The sequence below is a fragment of the Pyrus communis genome, chromosome 4, assembly GCF_041283825.1.
Source record: "Pyrus communis isolate YQ-2024b chromosome 4, ASM4128382v1, whole genome shotgun sequence".
Taxonomy (NCBI): Eukaryota; Viridiplantae; Streptophyta; class Magnoliopsida; order Rosales; family Rosaceae; genus Pyrus; species Pyrus communis.
The window spans coordinates 19,204,443-19,223,057 of NC_142568.1; the positions used below are offsets into that span (position 1 = coordinate 19,204,443).

General features: G+C 37.9%; 3 protein-coding genes and 1 pseudogene across 4 annotated transcripts; 2 read left to right on the top strand and 2 right to left on the bottom strand.

Moving 5' to 3' along the window:
• The first annotated feature begins 298 nt into the window (after positions 1 to 298).
• Positions 299 to 3,177, top strand: LOC137723536 (protein TIC 56, chloroplastic-like; annotated as a pseudogene). Its single transcript, XR_015961777.1, has 6 exons — positions 299 to 934; positions 1,334 to 1,531; positions 1,833 to 2,100; positions 2,191 to 2,352; positions 2,762 to 2,945; positions 3,036 to 3,177. The product of XR_015961777.1 is annotated as a protein TIC 56, chloroplastic-like (transcript).
• A 4,012-nt stretch (positions 3,178 to 7,189) lies between these two features.
• On the bottom strand, positions 7,190 to 9,394 carry LOC137722321 (ferritin-1, chloroplastic). Its single transcript, XM_068461289.2, has 8 exons — positions 8,963 to 9,394; positions 8,759 to 8,842; positions 8,613 to 8,673; positions 8,385 to 8,472; positions 8,086 to 8,147; positions 7,904 to 7,969; positions 7,629 to 7,692; positions 7,190 to 7,523 (listed from the first exon to the last, which is right to left on the bottom strand). Exons 1-8 carry the CDS (start codon positions 9,271 to 9,273, stop codon positions 7,471 to 7,473), a joined length of 789 nt encoding a protein of 262 aa, XP_068317390.1. The 5' UTR covers positions 9,274 to 9,394; the 3' UTR covers positions 7,190 to 7,470.
• A 3,784-nt stretch (positions 9,395 to 13,178) lies between these two features.
• LOC137723339 (uncharacterized) lies at positions 13,179 to 15,172 on the top strand. Its single transcript, XM_068462505.2, has 2 exons — positions 13,179 to 14,244; positions 14,726 to 15,172. Exons 1-2 carry the CDS (start codon positions 13,474 to 13,476, stop codon positions 14,933 to 14,935), a joined length of 981 nt encoding a protein of 326 aa, XP_068318606.1. The 5' UTR covers positions 13,179 to 13,473; the 3' UTR covers positions 14,936 to 15,172.
• Positions 15,173 to 15,827: 655 nt separating this feature from the next.
• LOC137723340 (uncharacterized protein At5g01610) lies at positions 15,828 to 17,666 on the bottom strand. Its single transcript, XM_068462506.2, has 3 exons — positions 17,387 to 17,666; positions 16,977 to 17,031; positions 15,828 to 16,350 (listed from the first exon to the last, which is right to left on the bottom strand). The coding sequence occupies exons 1-3, from the start codon at positions 17,471 to 17,473 to the stop codon at positions 15,980 to 15,982; spliced, it is 513 nt and encodes a 170-aa protein (XP_068318607.1). The 5' UTR covers positions 17,474 to 17,666; the 3' UTR covers positions 15,828 to 15,979.
• Between the last annotated feature and the right edge of the window lie 949 nt (positions 17,667 to 18,615).

The window sequence follows — 18,615 nt, forward strand, 5'->3', positions numbered from 1 at the left end:
TTATTCTTATCGTTAAAACTCAAAGGTTTTAAGTCATTTTCATTAGTTTTCCTCTTAATTTCTCTATCGACACCGCGATATTTTAAACTAGAATAACATGGGTATAAAAAAAATTCAAATTTGAATGCAAATGATTGAATCGACTGACTGAGGGGAGTGAGAATTTGATTCAATGACGGACTGAGGCCCATAAAAATTCGTAGTCATTGGATGAGCCCAGGCCCAAATTTGAATCACATCCACTTTCAAACAGTCAAAAGCCCTCCAAGTCCTCCATTTTCTTCAACCTTGACAACGATAAACCCCAATAATCTCAAAATTTTCAGAGGCTTCCCCAAATCCACTCTTCCTCTTCCGATGGCCGCCATCAACTTCAACCCCTTCGAAAGCTGGTTCAATAAGCCCCCAAACCCCCCATCAACCTCCTCTCCCTCACCGACTCATTCTTCCATCGCCCCACCACCGCGCAATCCCCTCCCAATTTCTCCTCCCTCAGCCTCTCCAACCTCTTCAACGGCCCCCCGAAACCCGACCCGAAAAAACCATCGGAGCCCGAGCCGGAAAATCCCGGACACTACACCCAGATGCTGGAGCGGTTCTTCTGGGAATGAGAGAACGACCCGGATTACAGACACCCCCCGGAAGTCGAGAAGATTCTGAACGAAGACCCGATTTTCGAAAAGGAGAACTCAACTGAGGAGGAGGTCCGGGAGAACGAGAGGTTTTGGAAGGAGTTCCGGGAGAGCCCAGTGGTGAAGTTTCTGACTCAGGCGGAGAGGATTGCCGATATGGTTAATAAGCTGGAGCTGCAGGAGAATGACCGGCCGTACAGGGATGAGGATAAGAAGCTGTGGCAGGCGGTGCCGCGTGTTATCAGGCCGGACGGGGGCCGGCCCTATCGGGTACAAGCAGCTCGAAAAGCAGTATTATGATTGTAAGTCTGTTCATTTAAATCTCTATGGTGAATTCATTTGCATATGTTAGTTTGAAGAATGTAGTTTTTTTTAATTTGGTTTTGCTGCATATTGTAGTGAGATTATGAAATGGATTTTCGAGCCGGGTTTAAAATTTCGTGTGGTTATTTCATCACTATGAGAATTGGCTACAAAGGTTTGAATTACAGTGAAATGCAGAATTGACTACAAATGTTTTAATCACAGTTTAGTGGTCGGCTCAAGTTAAAGAAATGTCACATTCTTCGATTGCATTGTTAACCAATGATTTCTCGGCTTGAAACTCGTTATTGACATTCTAGATTCCTTTTGGAGAAAAGGGTTGTGTTATGTTGCCTTGATTGTTTGTCTGCAATAGCATTGATTTTACATTGATACAGTTATAATGAGGAACGGTGGATTTTACTATAAGGGCCGGTTAGGTAGAACAAGAGCTCCATTGGAGCTAATAACCCTTAAAACAGCTTGGGGTGCTGGGATTATTGATAAAGAAACATTCATTTGGGGCGAGGACATGGATGAATGGGCTCCTATTCACATGGTTTACGGGTTGAAACCTGCTATTGCCACTTGGGAAGGTATGCTTTTTCTTGAAACAGCAAATTTATAATGGGCGATAGCAGCAACACAATAAACACAACCTTTAGAATTGGAGTTCAGTCACCACTAAATTATGATGGCAATGGGACCAATATCTGTTTTTATCTAGTATCATCTTATGTGCATGTCAAATTTGTACTAGATATTTGAAGGAAATTTTGTGAAACTTATCGATATGATAAGCAATCTTACATGCATGAACTGTGCATAGGAGTAAAATAACTTTAATTCTGTATTTTCAACAAATTGATTCTTGGCTTATGGTTGGGTGAACTTCAGTTAGACTTGCGGCTGGTGCAACTGCTTTGATTCACAAACTACAAAAAGGAATTCCTCCCTGGGTTCCACTCAAGGGACACGAGAAGAAAACTTATAAGCAGCTACAAGAGGACGCTGTTGAAAGCAAGAGACGTGACTTAGCAGTACTTGAAGCTAACGATGGTGTTTGGCCTCGAATTCCGAGTCATGCTCTATTTCTTGGCTCTGAACTGACAACAATTTTAGAAGAGGATCACATGCCGAACAAATACATTCCAAAAGCTCTTAGGTATGTAGCATTTGTTGTCTGACGTCTTTGCAATGGAAAATCACACATTTATATTCTTGTCTCTAACATCTCGTCTGCTTGTGAGATCAGGGTCGAGTTGTCTAAAATTATCCTGGGTTAAGGCCATGGGAGGTTCTAAGTGTAGAACAAGCAATGGATCAAATAACATACGAGGGAGAGTGGTTCTGTGAACCTCTTGGCTCGTACACGACGGGTCCTCCATACATTCGAGCTTGGAATAATGATATCAAGGTACAGAATTTCTTTTTACATGAGTAACTTTTGACTAAAAGTTTAGTTTTCTAGGTTTTATGACTGTTCAAATCTAATCATATAACACTTACTCCAAGTAAACGCTTATTGGCAATTGGTGTAGTCGAAAATAATCATAAAACACCTTGATGAAAGAAAACTCTTATGGACCATTGTAATAAGTTGGTTATGTTATCCAAGTTTTCTTTACATCTTGTATTGTGAATCCTGGTAATTACAACTTCAGTATTTCTCTGCAAATTCCCATCAGTCCATTACGCAAGGTCCAAGGATACAAAGAGATTTATTTGCATATTAGTTTCTCAACCTCTTTGGACATTTTGCATAATTTCCCTTTAGGGATGTGCAAGCACTTCCACTAAATCGTTGTGGGTTTTTTCGTGTTCAGAGACTGTATAATATTTTCACCAACCTAAGCACCCGAGTGTAACAGAAACTGGAGCGAACAATTCCTGGTTTCGATAAGATAATGGAGAAAGTCCATGCTGATGCTGCTACAAGGGATGCCAGACGGAAGGCAAGAAGAGAGTGATCCCTAACTCACAATTTGTCATACTTCTGTGGACTGAACGGTAAGACTTCAAAATTCCACCACCACTTCACGGTGACTTGTACATAAGATCTGCTTGCAGATGATAATTTATTATCTATCATTCTCCCAGATTGCGGTGCTCAATATATAATCTTCCATGGTATCTGTTTGTACTTCACGTCGACCGGATCATGACGGCTATTTGAGAATAACCTTTTGAAAGCATGGGAGGATGGTAAGGTTAGATTTGAAAACCAACACCAAGTAGGCTCAAAGTTCACCAAGAAAGGAAAACAAAAGCGGGCCCATAAGTGGAGATTCAACACACTTCAACCAAAAACCGAGACTTCGCACTGCAAACTCTATGACCTTGTATCGTTCAAGAATTTGATTAGAATGGATAACTCACTATTTTACAGGTATGCTGAAGGAAAACTTTACACTTAAAACACGGTCGCATTATTTCTTCTTTAAACATACATTGAGTATAGTAGTTTATGTTTTCAAATCCAATCCTAGGGACCAAGTAAGGGTTGATTTGGTATTGCTGCGCTTTGAAAAAAAAAACTGTTTCTGCTGTGCTGTGAAAATAAGCAGCTGTGAAATAAAACAGCAGAGTGTTTGGTAAACTTTTTTGTAAAAGTGCTTTTGAAAGAAAAATGCAGTATTATAGTGTTTGGTAAACTTTTATGTAAAACAGACGTGAAAAAAAAACCGATTTTTCAAATCGAGGTTTTGCAGTTTTTTGTTTTTGGCTTTTTTTCATCTAAAACTATGAAAAAAGTTGAAGCTGAATGTTTACCAAACACAAAAACAACTCCCAGGTTTTTTTTATACCAGTTTTTTTCAGAATTACCTCAGTATCAAACCAGGCCTAAGACTAACGTTTTCGCTTTACAGTGTAGTCCAATAACCTCTAAGTTCAGCAATCTAACATTTGATATGGATGTAGTTGTCTCAACTCGGTCGAAGAATGTCTCACATTTGAATTACGTTAATATTAATACCGTATACATTGCAATGTGTACGTTATTCAGTTACGGTTAAATCCATTTTGGCGTAACTTTGTCGCATACCCATCTCGGAAAAATAATTTCTTGGTACATGTCAATTGTCAGAAAGAACTTGAAGCCCTATCTATAATTTGTCACCATAATAGGTACCATCAATTGCTACAATTGAAAATGGGCGATAGCCATCAACACATAAATTAGACGAGTGGCAAAAGCACAAGATTACAAGTCTGAATTATCTCAAATCCCAAAAGCTGATGCGATGATAATGAGATGATGAATTATTTAGTGGCAGTCGGTGAGACGTCAAGGAGTATGGTTGAAGACCACACAACATGAAGCGGTTGCATGTCACATGCTTTCAGTCCCTCCGCTACCCACTACTAGCAGTGCCAAAAGGGACGGAGGTAGATTGTCTACCTTCCTGTTTGGATGTTCTTCTCATTTTTTTATTATTTGTGTGGTTATGATTAAGTCACGTTAATATTTTATATTCATATTGCTTTTTGTCTTATTATCTTTATATATAAAAAAAAATCAATGTAAAATGTTAACGTGATTTAACCGTGACCGTACAAAATAAGAAGGGTTGAGAATGACACCCAAACAAAAGGGCAGACAATCTGCCTCCAAAAGGGAATTAAGTAGAGTTCTTACAAGTATCTTTTAATTTTACGGGTTAATTACACTCACGTCTCCTGAGATTCTTTGCAATTTATAATTTTTTTAAGCTTTTCTTAAAATAAAAAAATAAAAAGGAAAATTAATGAAAAACTCTTAAAAATTTTAGTTTTAATGAAAATGACAAAATAAAAATGTAAGTGAATAGTACTATGAGTGACTTTTCAAGGTAAAAATGTCATTTTTCGTAAGAAATGAACAGTGCCGGAAGTGTTTTATTAAAATTTCCTAAAAAAAAGGAACAGCTTATTGTCAAGCCACGACAATCCATTCTTTCAATACATTTAAGCCTTCTTCTAGCTACCAACATGTGATTCATCAACGTCAGGAATAGAACCGAAAATAAACCGTATGAAATACAGACATAAAATTCGTCTCAAGCATCAACCCGTGATAATTAACTATTTTTAAGCTTTCAAAACTTACTCCAACGCCTCCTAGGATTCTAAATTTTTTTCACAAGACTCGTTCTATTTGAAATTCTGTATAAAAAGTTGATGAGATTGTCGAGACAAAATTTCCCATACTAAAGCTTCATGCTACATATCACACATTTCTTTACTACATATCACACATATCTTTACACGTGCTATCTACTAATTATGTCACATATCACATCACTAACGGGGAAAATTTTTAGGTGTTCCGGGTACACCAAAAAATTTTGGTGTACCCACACTCATTAAAATTTGATTTTATTATTTTATTGAAAAAAAATAGAGGGTAGGGTCCACCATTATGAGTGAGGGTACACCAAATTTTTTTGGTGTACCCGGAACACCCAAAAATTTCTCCACTAACGGACCAATTTAAAAAAAAATAATTAATTAACAATAAAAAAGAATTGTAGAAGCATAAACTAAATGGCACTAAAAGAAAACGGAAAATCCAACAAACCGTTTGACTAGGGGCCCATCACTACCTTCCTCCATCCACTATAATATTAAGAATCTTGGGAATCAAGGATACGAGAGAAAAGCAAAATTCCAAAATATCCCTCCTACTCATTGTCCATTTCTTCTTTAATAAATATTTCCCAATTTCTAATTTTCTACCTAAAAAGTTTTCTAATTTAATTAATTTTTATTGCCCTTCTTAAACGTACAGGTTTATTTATGTCACCTGATTTTTTATTTTATTTTATTCAAAAATAAAAGACTTTGAATCTATAATTTCTCGCACGCCTGGTTGCAAAGGTTTATAAGTAAGTGTCAGCCTAGTCTTCGATTCTCGTAACCAAGTTTTTCTTTTTCGCTCCTTATGTTTTGTACTTTTTCTTACTTAATCCGTACTTCGTTTCAAATAGGTTTATCCCATATTAGCATGCTCATTACACAGATAATGTCCTACTTAGTTAACAAACATCAAGTTTGGAGTTGGTCAGTGTGGATACAAGACTATTGAAGTGTAGATTGTAAAAAAAAACAAGAATATACTTGAGAGAAAAAGACGCATAAAAATTATTTCCATGTAACACATGAGATTCACCCAGAAAATTAGGTCAATTAAGCAATCCCACTCACATGTTTTAACTTAGGTTAGACAATGAATCACAAACTCTCCAATTGGGTAAGTCCCACCTGCCAAACAAAATTGAGCCACTTTGAAATACCAATTTTAGGCCTCCCTACTTGATCAGATTGACATTGGAAGCAAAGTTGTATTGGGGTGGGGTGACACAGGTGCTGTGGTGTGATTGGCCAGAGGTTTAAATTTGGAATGATCCAATCAGAGTGCAACAAAAATACACTGTTTTGATGAGTGTTGCGTAGTGCTATGTCTACATGCAGTTTGTTGGCTTTGCTTGGATAGTAGTATTTTAATGAGGGGAAGTTAGGAGAACTGAAAAATTCAACATATAAAATGGAGAGGAGGGGAAGGAATAGGAACCATCTGAAGATGGTGGGTTGGAAGACATGGATATGCTTCAAGCAATCCTTCCTCCTCCCAACTAAGTGCTTCCTTCTCAAGCTTGCTTCACACTCAAGGCACAAATCCAAAGGTTAGTTAAGTTTCCAATTATACCCTCTCCCTTCTCACTCTCTCACGCTCGGACTTCCCTGCAGCGGAAATGCTACTGTGACGGTATCTCAAGCCAATTAGACGCTGCTATCTGAGAAGTTTAAAACTCAAGGCGGTGCGTGATTGTTTTAGGATACTGCTATAGTGGGATTCATGGTGCGGATGAATTTCTCTTCTCGTTGAATTGTTTTTGAGATTTGGGTTAAATTTGCAGGAAGCGGGCATGGATTGGTGGGCTTGTACAAAGACATGGAGTCTCATGGGGAATATGAAGATATAAGAGTGATGTGGGAGATTATTCACTCTTGTCAACAGAATACAAACAACGCTAAAAGGAGGAGGAAGCGGTCTTCTTCTTGCTGGAGATTCTGTCTTCAGCCTACATAAATTTTGTCCTTCCATTTCAAGAGAGAGATATGAATCTTAGCTTTTGGTTCTGCAGGATTTCACATGTAAATACCAGTACTCTGAGTGAGTATGCATGATAGTTTGTTCTCGATTGCATTCTTAGCGTTGTTCGAGCGCGCTACTCTGTAATTTTAGAACAGAAGAATGAGAGCGTTTCGAATAAAAGCATATAAGAAGGTCCACTTAATCATAACAGAACTTAGTTCAATTTGTACAGAGTCATAGACTAACAGGATAACTAGAACATAATCACTAATTCAATAAACTCTTCACTACATAAGTTGGAGGCGATCAAACCCTCGAACCAACGATTTGCGCAGCAGTAAGTCTACTCTGACCTGTCGAAGGCGCCTACCTGAGCTCACACTCTTATCAGCTTGCCTAAATAATTATACATAATTCTGGAGAGAGAGAGAGCACTCCAAAGAGAGCTGTGAATTTTTAATTTGCAGCATCACCCTCATGAAGGAGCTGTTGGTCAAAGTGCCACACTCCTGCAAGCCATGAAGTAGCTCATTAGAGTCCGGAAATTAAGATACGAGGAGTCTGAAAGGAAAATACAATGGCGAAAAGTTGGAAGTGTGAAATTTGTTTCATACCATGGCCTTTTCCAACCATTCTCAGCTGAGTGACATAGTCAGCTATCTTCTTAATGGCTTCAACCTGTAAATAATACGGGAACAAATCGTTAGTCAGCGTTTGAATATTGCAAAGCAGCGGTTTTCCTTCTGCATTTTGGTATGTTCACTTATTCAAATGATTATCAACCAGAGTAAGAACCAATAACAACCGATCTTGGCTTTTTACCCTACTGATGACAATATCACAATAGTAATTCAAACTCATACTAGAGTAGAAAACGTGTTTAATTCACCTGCTCAGCCAAAAACTCGCTCTCGATAAAATCTGTCAATTGGGCATCATTGTTCTCGTCTGCAACCTGTTTTGGATCGAATAATGAGAATTTAATACAAAAAGAAAGCGTCAAATGGAAACGAGACACCATGAGCTTAATCAATGACCTCAAACCGATCTCATATGACAGAGAGATGTTACCTTATGCAAGTTCAAGAGTTTTTCATTTGTCAGCTTCTCCAAAGACAATGCTAACTCCATAGCTGCATCAACGAATCAACGAAAAATAAGTTAATCTTGGAGACTAATTTAAGGGTTTGTTTTTGTTTTTTTAAAGCTTGACTTAAGTATTATAAATTAATGTATAGGTCTTCACTCGTTGGTTTCAGATAAAGACATGCTCATTCTCTAATTATACATTTCACCAATTCAGCATCCAGCAGCAAAGAAATTGTCAACGCCGATAAGTACTCTGTTGTCTACGGAATGAAAAATCTTACCATACAATGCATCTCCCTTTTCCACATGATCAAACTCCGTAGGCGGCGCTACTATGGAGTGCAGTGTCACTCTCCCACCTCGCATATTCTGAGAAATAAACCGCAACACTATCAAATCTCGCAATACAAGACCCTAACACACCACACGAACACGCAGACACACAAAAAACTCGTATGTCCTTGATGCCGAAATGAAAAAGAATGCAGAGAGTTGAGTTTAACTCATACCTGATATTCCATCAGCTTTTCGGCATGTCCTCTTTCTTCCTCGCTCGATTCCTTGAAAAACCTGATACATCACAACCAATTAACCGCGCGTGCAAAGAGACTAGTATATATATTAAGCGGGATATTTAGGAGTTTAGAGCGTTTACTTGGCAAGGCCCTTGAGAGCAACATTGTCCCTGTCAAAGTACGCAAACAGTGCATGGTACACATACGACACATTGTACTCCACACTGTCACACAAAAATTTTAGATTTGGGATTAGCATGTGAACAAGAAAATCATCATAAAATCAAAACAAATAAATTACAATTAAAGTTGAAATTTTGTAACAACAACATAGAGATACACACTTGATCTGCTCGTTTATGGCGGCTTCGGGCTGGTTTGCGTAACGCTGACGGGCAAGAGAGACATGAGGAGCCACAGGGACAACAAAAGCATCGTTCTTCACCTCCTCAAACGGCTGAAACACCACGCCGGTCATCGCCACTGCATCGCTCGATGCAGAAACCGAAAACTTTTCGAGTTTTCGCTGCGGCTTGAAGCTCAGAGCGGAGGAGGGTGATCCAAGTTTTGAGCTGAACAAGAGGGTGCTAACAGCACCACCATTGTCCCGTTGCTTGGATGGGACTGAAAATGCCGAAACGGACCTCAGAGACATCGTCGATACAATTTCCGAACGGAGTATCTCCAACCGGTGATTCGAAATCAGAGATTTTGAGAAAGAATTTGGACTGAAAATTGCAGAGGAATTGGAGAATGGTGAAGAAATGTGAGAGGCTGAGAGTGTGGCGAGGCGATAAATAGGGATGTGGAGGAGATCCAGTTGGCATGGGATTCATTCTGGACCGTTGGATCAGAAACATGTGGGAGGCTACGATTGGAACACGTGCGAGGGCGTGTGGCCAGCTCGTGGTTGTTATCTTGTTCCTCTGAAATCGTGGAATCCAGCACACTTTTCGTTCCAATTTGCAATTTAAAAGTGTCACAATTTTGTCTTTTTATTATTGCAGTTGCTCACGCGCTCGAGTGAGTAAACGAAAATACGCTCGATTTCAGACCGCCGATTAAATGGAAAGGGCACTTTCGTAATATAAGATAGTTTTCCTTTCAGTTGGCGAGTAGCCTACTTTTATAGCGCGGCGTTTTTTGGTCAATATCTTTGAAAAGTATTTTAAATTTTCTTTTATTTTTTTTGTAAACAATAGGAATATTTAAAATTCTCAGGTATCATTATATTGTAACGAAGTTGGCTATAGAAGTGTGCCGTTGCCCTTCATTGATTTTAAGTACCTTGACTTTAAATAACAATCTACATAAATTAAAGTAATTAAATTAGAATAACAATTTGTTAAAAACATTTATTAGTTTTCTTAATTACAATCGATAATATTATTTAAAGCTAGACTAAGAGAAGAGAGAATTTGAATGTCGGACGTATTGGGTTAAGAAGAAAGTTAGAGAACAATTCACTACTAAAAAAACATTATCAGTTGATATTTTTGCTAAAAAAATAGGTTGAAAAATGTAAAAATATGGAAGAAGAAAAAAACAAGTTGAATAGTATGAGAGGTGGAAGAAGCTGGAAGCCTCTAGGAAGAAAAGTATAACTTCCATCTGTATGATTTGATTGCAAATTTGCAATGAAGGGGTTGTTGACTAGTTGTTGATTTGGTATGGTCGGGTTCGGGTTATTTGATTGCAAATTTGCAATGAAGGGGTTGTTGACTAGTTGTTGATTTGGTATGGTCGGGTTCGGGTTCGGGTTTGGGTTTGGGTCGCAATATTGGCATTTGGAAAGGGATATATAAACATGGATTTGGGTTGGGCAAGGAAATTAATTGGGTTTATTAAGCCCTACTGCTTGATTTGTTAGTTGGGCCAAAAAGCCAGACTGTAAAGCGGACCTAATTAAAAACCATATTAGAAAAAGAACAAAAAAAGAAATAAAAACCATATTAGATCAAGAGATAAAAAAATTGTGAACTTATTGGAAGACCTAATTAAAATTAGGCTAATGAAAAGCTTAATTATGATCAAATGATATTCCTATTCATTTGTAAATTAGAGGTCTCAGTTCGACTCATTGATGGCGAAAATGTATTATATTTATATTGAGTTGGATACTTAGTTAATGGTTGTCCCATTGTGTGTCCTAATCTCCCTTCCCCTCTTCCCTTAGAGTAGAATATTTCCCTTTTTCTTAGAATATCGTTGTATAAGGGAAAAAAAGAGAGATAATACTAACATTCCCCTCACTTGCGAATAATTAGAGCGATAACCTAGATTAGTAATTCATTGAATGAGAAGAGAACAAAGAAAGAAATCAAAGCCATATTAACTTATTAGTAATTCATTAACAAAACAAGGATATTAACTCATTGGAAAACGTTATTTAAGTTAGGTCATTGAGAACTATATGGACTTATTTGATGTCAAGGATTGTCATGTTGATAGAAATATCAAATATGAATGTCAGTTTGCATATTCTTTTTTTCTCATTGAAGATATAAGGTGGAGAAGATTGAACAAATCAAAATTGTCCCTGTCAATCCCAACATTTTTTAATGGATTAGGAAGGATAAGATTTCTCATGATTTCTTCATCTTCTACCTTCACTCGAACAAATATGCAAGTTGACATTCATATTTTCATTAACATTCATGTCTAGTGAATCAATCAAATCAAACCAAGCCAATTTTGTTTTCATCAAACGAGTCTTATAGGGTCATTTATAATGTTCGAACTCAGAATCTTCTCTAATCAAATAAAAACGGTAACCAACAAAATGAATGTCTCTGCGTGTTAGGACAACTTCTTAGAGTTCCATTTCTTTTTTCCTGAGATTTTATTATTTTTGTTAGACGGAAATAGTGTTTATGGGATTGAACGAGCCTGATCTAATGGAAAATTGGTCATGTACTTTCCTTACGCTGCATGCTCTATTCTGGCATGATTTTACTGATTTGGTTAAGACATTTTCTTATACTAGACAATACTTTATTCGTTTCGTGGATGAAGCTGGACAAAATAAAATTTGAGTTAATTTCATTTTTTGGAATCTGATCCATTTAGATGAAACTTATAAGACGCAATATGTTAGACTGCTATCCAATTTAATAAGTTCAGTCTCAACATTTACAAGTTATCCAAATAACGATTAGAACATTAACCCAACAAAAGCTTTTGGACAACATCAGAAAATAAGCATGCCAAATCAGTTACGCAAGGAATCTGCAAAATGACCAAGACTGCATGCTTGAATTTGAGATAAGAGCTTGTCTCTCGATGTGAGAACCTGTGGCTCTGAGGCTCTCTGCCATGTCAAAAACATCTTATTTTGGAAGCCTTGTGAAGAATAATGTCGACACCCTGCATGCGTGTCATTTTCTACAATGGAAGAGTTTTTGTCATTCAATGACTATAGTTTATGATTCTATGCGGCCCACATGATTGATGTTGCGAATTAATATGAGAAATGTTACATTCAACGGATGTATGTAAGTTTTTCTACATTTTCACGACCACAAAATGTCTTACAATTTTTATTTTGGGCACCTAGGTCATGATAAACAAAGAATGATTAGAAGTGTATTTGACGCATTCACTTGTCTTATTTTTCCACCCATTAGTTATACAAGGTGCATGAAAAAAGATGACAGGTTGGTGGACGTAACAGCACTCTTGATTAATTGAATCTCAAAACCTACTGCTGCGTAGGTGACACCTAGCACTTCCATCGTAGTTATAATGGGAGGGGTGCCTTATTAGTCCATTCTCCCTTTTGAGATATTGTATATATATGTACTTTGCGTTTGGGGTTTGAATTGAAATGCGAAATTTTCGACAGGGATGGAAACTGATTGTGGTAAGACTTGTGTGCATGTGGACATAAACGAAGATTGAAGCTTGTGGATAGCACAAGCATGGCACACCATTTGTCCTTAAGCTTATGGAATTGCTTTCTCGTTTTGGAACTGAAGTTAATGTAATTTTTACACAGGAATGTTTCTAGATAATACTTCTCTATTTCTAATATTGTATCGATATTGTAAAGAATTTATTAATTACGCGTCAATATGTTCTACTAACAACAATTAGCACGTTATCAATAAGATATTAACAACCCGACCTTTCCAAATTGCAAACTGAACCAGCAAGTTCACAGAAAAATAGCAAATAAAGAAATGAACTTTGGGGTCACATATAATACACAATGGTAATAGAAAACTAGGAATGATGTTAGAAAGACCAAATTTACTATTTTTGTAAACGACATAAATGGCGGTTGATGGATGGTTAGACTTATTCTTTAAATTATTTATACGAAAAAAATTCAACTATCAACCACCACATCATGTTATCTACAAGAAATGATCCGAAAATTTGATTCCTCCTGTATTTTCCGAAAACCAGATAATATTTTTTTTTTTTGGTAGTACTAGATACTTTTTTTAGTAACGTATTAATCTCCCTCAGTTACAAAAATATGAAATCCTTCTGATTCTCTTTAATCTATCAAACACTCTAAATTTGATTTCTTTCTTTCTTTCTTGCTTTTTTTCTGAACTAAATGTGTAAATGTAATTCAGTTTCTTTCATTCTCTCAAAAATTCACCCAAAAACTCTCTACAATATGGAGACAACCCAATATTTCACATTCAACCGGAAAGCGATTCCCAAACCCCAATCATTCACTCCCTCTTGTAAACCCTCCAACCCCATTCTGGTTACAAATACCAACAGAGGATCGAAACGATTTTCTATAGTCGAACTCATTTTCCTGATTTTGAATCGCTTATTTTTTTTCGACAATTTTCTCCGCAAAGTTTGAACCCCATCTTGTCCTACACCATTCACCATGGCAACTGACGCCTCCCCTGCATTCCAAACCGTCACTCAACCCCACGACTTCCGGCCAGAAATATCAGCATCCCCCTCCTCCGCCCATGACGGCCTAGAGTTCTGGCAGTTCATGATTGCCGGCTCCATAGCGGGCCTAGTTGAGCACATGGCTATGTTCCCAGTTGACACGCTCAAAACCCGCATGCAGATTTTTGGCGAGTCCTGTTCCGTTCAACCTATTGGCGTTAGACAGGCCCTTGGCTCGATTCTGAAGCTCGAAGGCCCCGCAGGGCTCTACCGCGGCATCGGCGCAATGGGGCTGGGAGCAGGACCTGCCCATGCAGTTTATTTCTCAGTGTACGAGATATTCAAGGAGTATTTCTCACGTGGGAATCCTAACAGCCCGGCGGCGCACGCGGTTTCCGGGGTGTTCGCGACCGTTGCAAGCGACGCGGTGATCACACCTATGGACGTGGTGAAGCAGCGGCTGCAGCTGCAGAGCAGTCCGTACAAGGGAGTTGCGGATTGTGTGAGGAGGGTATTGGTGGAAGAAGGGGTTGGAGCTTTTTACAAGTCGTACAGGACGACTGTTGTGATGAATGCCCCGTTTACTGCCGTCCATTTCGCTACGTATGAGGCAGCGAAGCGAGGGCTGATGGAGGTGTCGCCGGAGAGCGCGAGTGACGAGAGGCTGGTGGTTCATGCCACTGCAGGTGCGGCTGCTGGGGCTTTGGCAGCGGCTGTGACCACCCCGCTTGATGTTGTAAAAACTCAATTGCAGTGCCAGGTCAGAACTTTTATCAATCAATTTGTTGCTCAATATGTTTGATCCAATTTGTATGGTTTTCATTGGGTTTGGAATCTGGATGAAAGAACAAGCAGTTTTGCACCACAAAAAAATTAGTTCTTTGTTGTTCCGGAGAGAAACTTATCAATGACGGGAATCCATTGTGGCGGTATCCCATGCCACTAACGTACTGTTTTGCATCTTAACTTCCTCATTTGGAAGTGTGCATGATTGGCTGAAGATACCACTACAATGACGTTCTTGTTACGATAAAGTCCTTGTTGCTATGATTTTTTTTGCTATGCAAGTACTGGAAAGATTGTATTTGTTGCTTTCAAGTTGCCTTAGTAGGCCTTGCTGGTTAGCAAACTGCAAAAGACTAAATTGACTTCTGTTCTACTAGCAGCCCAATCTGATTAGACTGTAGGCTGTTTGGAATTAAACTTGGGCTTTTCTTAAGGTTTCACTCTTTTGGACACAGGGGGTTTGCGGGTGCGATAGATTTTCGAGTAACTCGATAGGGGATGTTATTCGAAGCCTGGTGATGAAGGATGGATACCGCAGTCTTATGCGAGGTTGGATTCCGAGGATGCTCTTCCACGCCCCGGCTGCAGCAATTTGCTGGTCCACTTACGAAGCATCAAAAACTTTCTTTCAAGAACTCAATGGCAGCGACAGTTCCAGGAATTGATCAAGCAAGATGGATCTGCAGAAACCTTGATCTGGATTCTCACACACAAGAGCAGCAGCTTTGGAGGTGTTACTCATGCACATAATCAACTCGGTTGAAAGCCCTTGTTCGTGTAAATGACTAATAAGTTCACCGGGAATTCCCAACTTCAAGTTTATTTGAAGGGAAAATTTGTGAAATGTCATATAAACTTGTATCCGTTTTTCAATTTGTCATATAAACTAAAATTTTAAACAATGTTATACCAACTTTCCGAAATTATCAATTTGTGATCTCACCCTAAATGTGTTAAAATTTTCATCCAAAATAAGTCATATGACTTGTATTTAGGGTTATTTCTGTCATTTTAACACACCACTTCTATTAAGTTGCATTCGATCGAAACAATTATAGGGTGTTCAGTTTAGTATGTCATGAAATCAAATTTTATATGAGCTCTGTAATATGAAAAACAAGTTGAGGTTTGGTGCCAGAAATAGAGTTGTAGATGCATGTACGCGACTCGAACACAACGATCCGCATGAATACCCTTGAACACAAAATTTAAGGGTTTTACTAAAGAAAAGTAAAAAACTTGTAAAAAGATCTTAAATGATAGAAATAACTTTGAACACAAGCCATATGCCTCGCATATGACTTATTTGGATGGAAAACTTTACGAGGTTGGGGTGAGATGACAAATTGATGATTTCGGACAGTTAGTATGACAAATTACTTAAAATTTTAGTTTCTATGACAAATTAAAAAAAGTGCACACATTCATACGACATTTCAAAAAAATTTCCTTTTAGTTAATATGTCTGAGAGAGGTACACAAGTGATTTTAAAGTTGATATGATGGAAGCAAAATGCCCAATTTTGATACATAAAACACAGTAATTTTCTACAACCATGGAGAAGAAGAAATATTAACTGCATCAAACCGTTCGAAGTCCACAGGAAACAAACAAGAGTTGATTAAGCCAGAATTCGTACGGGCCAAATTGTCCAAAAGCTCTACAATCTAAATTACACAATAAAAACTGATGAGCATTCTGACCCTTGTTAAAACTTCTCGACAGTAATTCCGTCTCTTTGAACCTCATAAGCCTCTCTACTCCTGGTTCTCTTCAACCCAGCTGTGAAATGGAGCTTCAATCCCTCCGATGTGATGCATGACACATTTACCCATATAAGCACCTTTGTCTTCATCCCCTGTATATCTTCTAGCCTTCCCTTCTTCAAATATCCAGTTACAATGGTGAAAAAACGCAAAACAGTCGAATCTCTGTAGCCCACTTCACACACAGTCGGTATGTAGACAGTAAGTTTCCCAGTCTCCTCATTAAACTCATAGTTGGTAGCATCACGAGGAAAGATTCCTATTGCCATGTCAAAATCCTTTAGAAGCTCAGGCAACGGCTTTTGCATTTTCCCTGAGAAGGTTGCTTATATTGTTATGAAGATTTATCAAAGTAACACAGACCTACACGAGGATTAAAAAACCTAATCAATTCTTTTCAATTTACTACACCAGTAATGACTCTGTCGCACAAAAAATGAGCGAACGAATATAGTACTAGTCCACCCCTGAGGATAGCAGTTTATATAATCCAAAACCTAGACCTTGGAAGCACCATTCCGCCCTCCAGGCCAGCACATATACGACTTATATTTCAAGAAACCCCAGCAGCAAGTTACTTGCTTGAACTCCACATACGACATTTTCGAGAGACAAGCAAGTTCAAGCCATAGGAAATGGGTCGTACGAATGTACTCATATCCACCCAGCATCATTAAGATTAAGGAACAAACCATCTCAAACATACCCTCAACCACAACGCGCTCTACAGCACTGGCACACCCATACTCTGGCCAGAATCCGCGATCGCTCACTCACTTTTAATTGCACTACTTAGACGTATTACATATTAACCCCATGAATTAATACAACTACAATGTCCGAACTTTACGACTCGTAAAATCAGTCATATAACAACATTATGCGAGGGGTTAATTTAACAGGCAATGCAAGTAAACAGAGCCAGCAGAGAAAACTAACCTTTGAATTTATTAACCAACCATTTGGCTCCTCCTTCGACACTGTTTTGCAATGACTAATCATCAGACAAACAATGTTAGCGAAAAGAACGTCATAAAACCAAAAACAAAACAAAAAAACCCAAATTTGGAAAAGTATTAATCTTGACAATTAACATATCGAATCAATCAGCATTCAGGTTTAACAAAACAACATTTTAATGAAAAATTAACCTAAATACGATTACGAAAGTGCGTTCCACACAGAAAATTCAGATCCTGTAAAGAAATCAACTTTGGGAACCAAAATCATCATGAACCCAAAAAAAACCCTAATTGGATCCTAAGTCAGATTAAAATGATCAATTGAATAACATAATTAAATTAAATTGAGATCCACAGATAGAGTGAGGGAGAGAGGGAGAAAGGTACGTTGAGGTCATCACCGACGGAGCTGAGCTCCTTGGTGGCCTTCTGGTTGAACCAGTAGGATCCCGCCTTGTTCAAAATCTGATCCATGCGAATTGCCTTCTCTCTCTTTCTCTCTCTAGAAGAAAACCGTTCAGAATGTTAGAGAGAGAAGAAGATCTCTGGCTCTCTCCCTCTCTTTTTTCTGTGCCTTGGCTCTGAAGCTTTCTCAGAAATTATCTCCCACCCCCAACTGTCCGTCCACTTTTGGGGGAAATTTTCAAGGATGATGAGTCGACCCGCCATCCACTCGTTGAATTTTCTCTCTCCCTTTGTTGGCACGCTAACTCGTTTTCAATTTTTGTTTTTCTTTTTTTCACACACATGCGTGTGAACTGTCGGGTCGGATTTCGCTCTTGACCGCGCATTGTCGTGAAATAAAACGACCTTCGTTTGTAGTTATTTACTAGAGATTCTTCGGATATTCTTTTTGAGAATTGTGAAGATTCTTAAATTACATTTGTTTATTGTGTATTATGCAGTCAGTTTTTATCAAGTATTATTTGTATTCAATTTTAAATAAAAAAATTTACAATGATTCATAACTGCACAATGTTTAAAGGATCTCTGAGATTCTCACAAAGAGGATCCGGTGGGGATACTCTCTCGTTATTTATTGCCTTTAATATCTTTTTTTTTTTTAGGTTATAAAATGTGTTTTTTTTTAAGTTATTAATTATTAACCAATAACCATGGATAACCATCTTGCCACCGGTTGTCTCATTTTTTTTTCTTTAAAGCTATTAATTATTAACAGAAGATGAAAGTTCAAAACTATTAAAATAATTTAGAAGATGAGAGAATTTTGAATCCGGACGCATTGGTGAAAACCCAACACTCTATCTACTATAATATTGGTCCGCATCTTTATTCCTTTATTATCTTGAAAAAGCTAGCTTTTACTTTCCAAATTGGTCATTTGTAGAAACTAAAACAACTCCATCCGGCAATTAACTCAATTGGAACTACGGTTTGAGAGGTAAGTCTAGTGTAAAAGTATTTGAACTTATTCGTTGAGATTCAAAACTTTTTTGGTTTTGCGTCGTTTTTTTAAAACCTGAATTATAAAAAAAAATGTTGCACGATGTTAACGTATGATCCTTTGAGACCTTTAAAACAATATCTATACAGCTAATTGGCTTTTCTTGGTTTCTAAAGGGTCACTGCCCTATTAATAGGAAACGAAACGAGCA